The sequence below is a fragment of the Diaphorina citri genome, unplaced genomic scaffold, assembly GCF_000475195.1.
Source record: "Diaphorina citri unplaced genomic scaffold, Diaci psyllid genome assembly version 1.1 scaffold217, whole genome shotgun sequence".
Taxonomy (NCBI): domain Eukaryota; kingdom Metazoa; phylum Arthropoda; class Insecta; order Hemiptera; family Psyllidae; genus Diaphorina; species Diaphorina citri.
Window position 1 is genome coordinate 1 of NW_007377654.1, and position 1,700 is coordinate 1,700.

General features: G+C 35.6%; 1 protein-coding gene across 1 annotated transcript; it reads right to left on the reverse strand.

The window, feature by feature from the left end:
• Window positions 1–53: 53 nt before the first annotated feature.
• Window positions 54–1,319, reverse strand: LOC113466127. Its single transcript, XM_026821264.1, has one exon. The coding sequence runs from the start codon at window positions 978–980 to the stop codon at window positions 195–197; it is 786 nt and encodes a 261-aa protein (XP_026677065.1). The 5' UTR covers window positions 981–1,319; the 3' UTR covers window positions 54–194.
• Window positions 1,320–1,700: the final 381 nt, after the last annotated feature.

Consider the following 1,700-nt stretch of genomic DNA (forward strand, 5'->3'; position numbering starts at 1 on the left):
GGACCCACCAAAAAAAAAAAAAAAAAATATTAAATGAAATTGAAAGTGTGAAAGAAGGGGGGGGGGACTAGATAGGATGGAAGGAGATATTGAAATTGGGAATGAAAAATTAGCAGGAACCTAGGTAGGTAATGACTAAATTAGGTAATCATTATGAGGGAGAAAACATTGGGAGAATATTGTGAATTATGTTTTCACTTCTTGGCTTTCCCTCTTTTAGGAGGTACATTGTTGACCGGCTTTGGTTTCGGGATCTGGCTTGAGTTGGAACGTGAAGAAGTGCTTGGAGCAGTGGGAGTAAAAGCAGCGGAGTTGGCCAAAGTCTTGACGGTCAAGGATTTCAGATCTTCCATGCTGACGACCGTGTGCTTCCTATCAAGTCTATCTTTCACAATGATTCTTCCATCATAAGTCCAGACATTTTCCTTATAGTAAATCTTCTTGGCTTCATCCAGGATCTGATAATTCATTTTTGTGAGAGATTCCGTGATGTGAATTCCTGAACCTTTCAATAATTTCTTCACGGAAAATACAAGTCTTCTTTGAGCGTAGGAAACAAACTTAACAATTATCGCTCTGTTCTTCCCACTATCTTTCTTGCCAATACGATGTGCTCGATCAATATGAAATGGCAGGACATCAATCTTGAGTTTCTCTTTGAAGATAGATACAGCAGATGCCACACAATCATCTTCCCTCTCAGAACCAGCACCAACCTCTGCAACCCCATGGATGAGAAGACAATTCCTTCTCGAATACTGCTCAAGATTATTGAGTCGTTCATCTTGTTTACTCAATTGCTCTTTGATGCTTGTCAACTCGCACATAACAAGAGCTTTGAAAGAGAAGAACATGCTTTCAAATGATGTCATATTAGCATTAACTTGGGTGGTATTCGAATTCTTCAGAGTGTTGAATTGAGATTCCAGATTTTCTAAATTTGTTAGCAAAAGGTCAATCTTAGCGTTTGTATTTGACATGGTAAATGATATCACTAATAAAAGAAGGTACCAAATAAGTAAATAAAGTTGACAATCTTCTTCTCCTTACAAGGTCACTAGGAATTATAATGAGAAGATCATTATTTTATAAATATATTAAAATTCACTTGTAAAATTAGAGAATCGAAAGGGTTAATGTTCGCTTAGCAACGGAAAATCCTTCCTTAGCAACAAACAAATAAGGCTAAATGTGAACGTTTTAACACTATTTTGGCTTTTTATCAATTACACATACAATTCACCACAAAAAGTAAAACAAATACAAGAAGGTTATAAAGAAGAACTTTATCTTTAAAACGATATAACTTTTACTATATTTTATCACTTTTCTTATAGAAAAAGTAAAAAAAAATCGAGGAGCAAAATTTTCAAAGCAAAGTCGCGAAAAATTTGTTAAAAATGGGGAAACACCACCACGGTTGAGAGTAAAATCATCGACGACGCACAATTTACTTTGAAAAATCTCGTGATATTTTCAAATTAATTAAAACGCATAAATCATACAGGATTCAGGTTTTCCAGTCTTCATTGTGAAGATATGAGGAATACAGGATGAAACTGTTAGCTGTAGGGGACGAAAAATATTTCATTTTGGTCTACTAAACCATTTTGATCCGGTGCAGTCCGGTCCGTCAAATGTGTAGTCTCCCCTGTACAACCAATGAGCGTGAGAAAGTTGATCTTTCGAAAAATATCGTT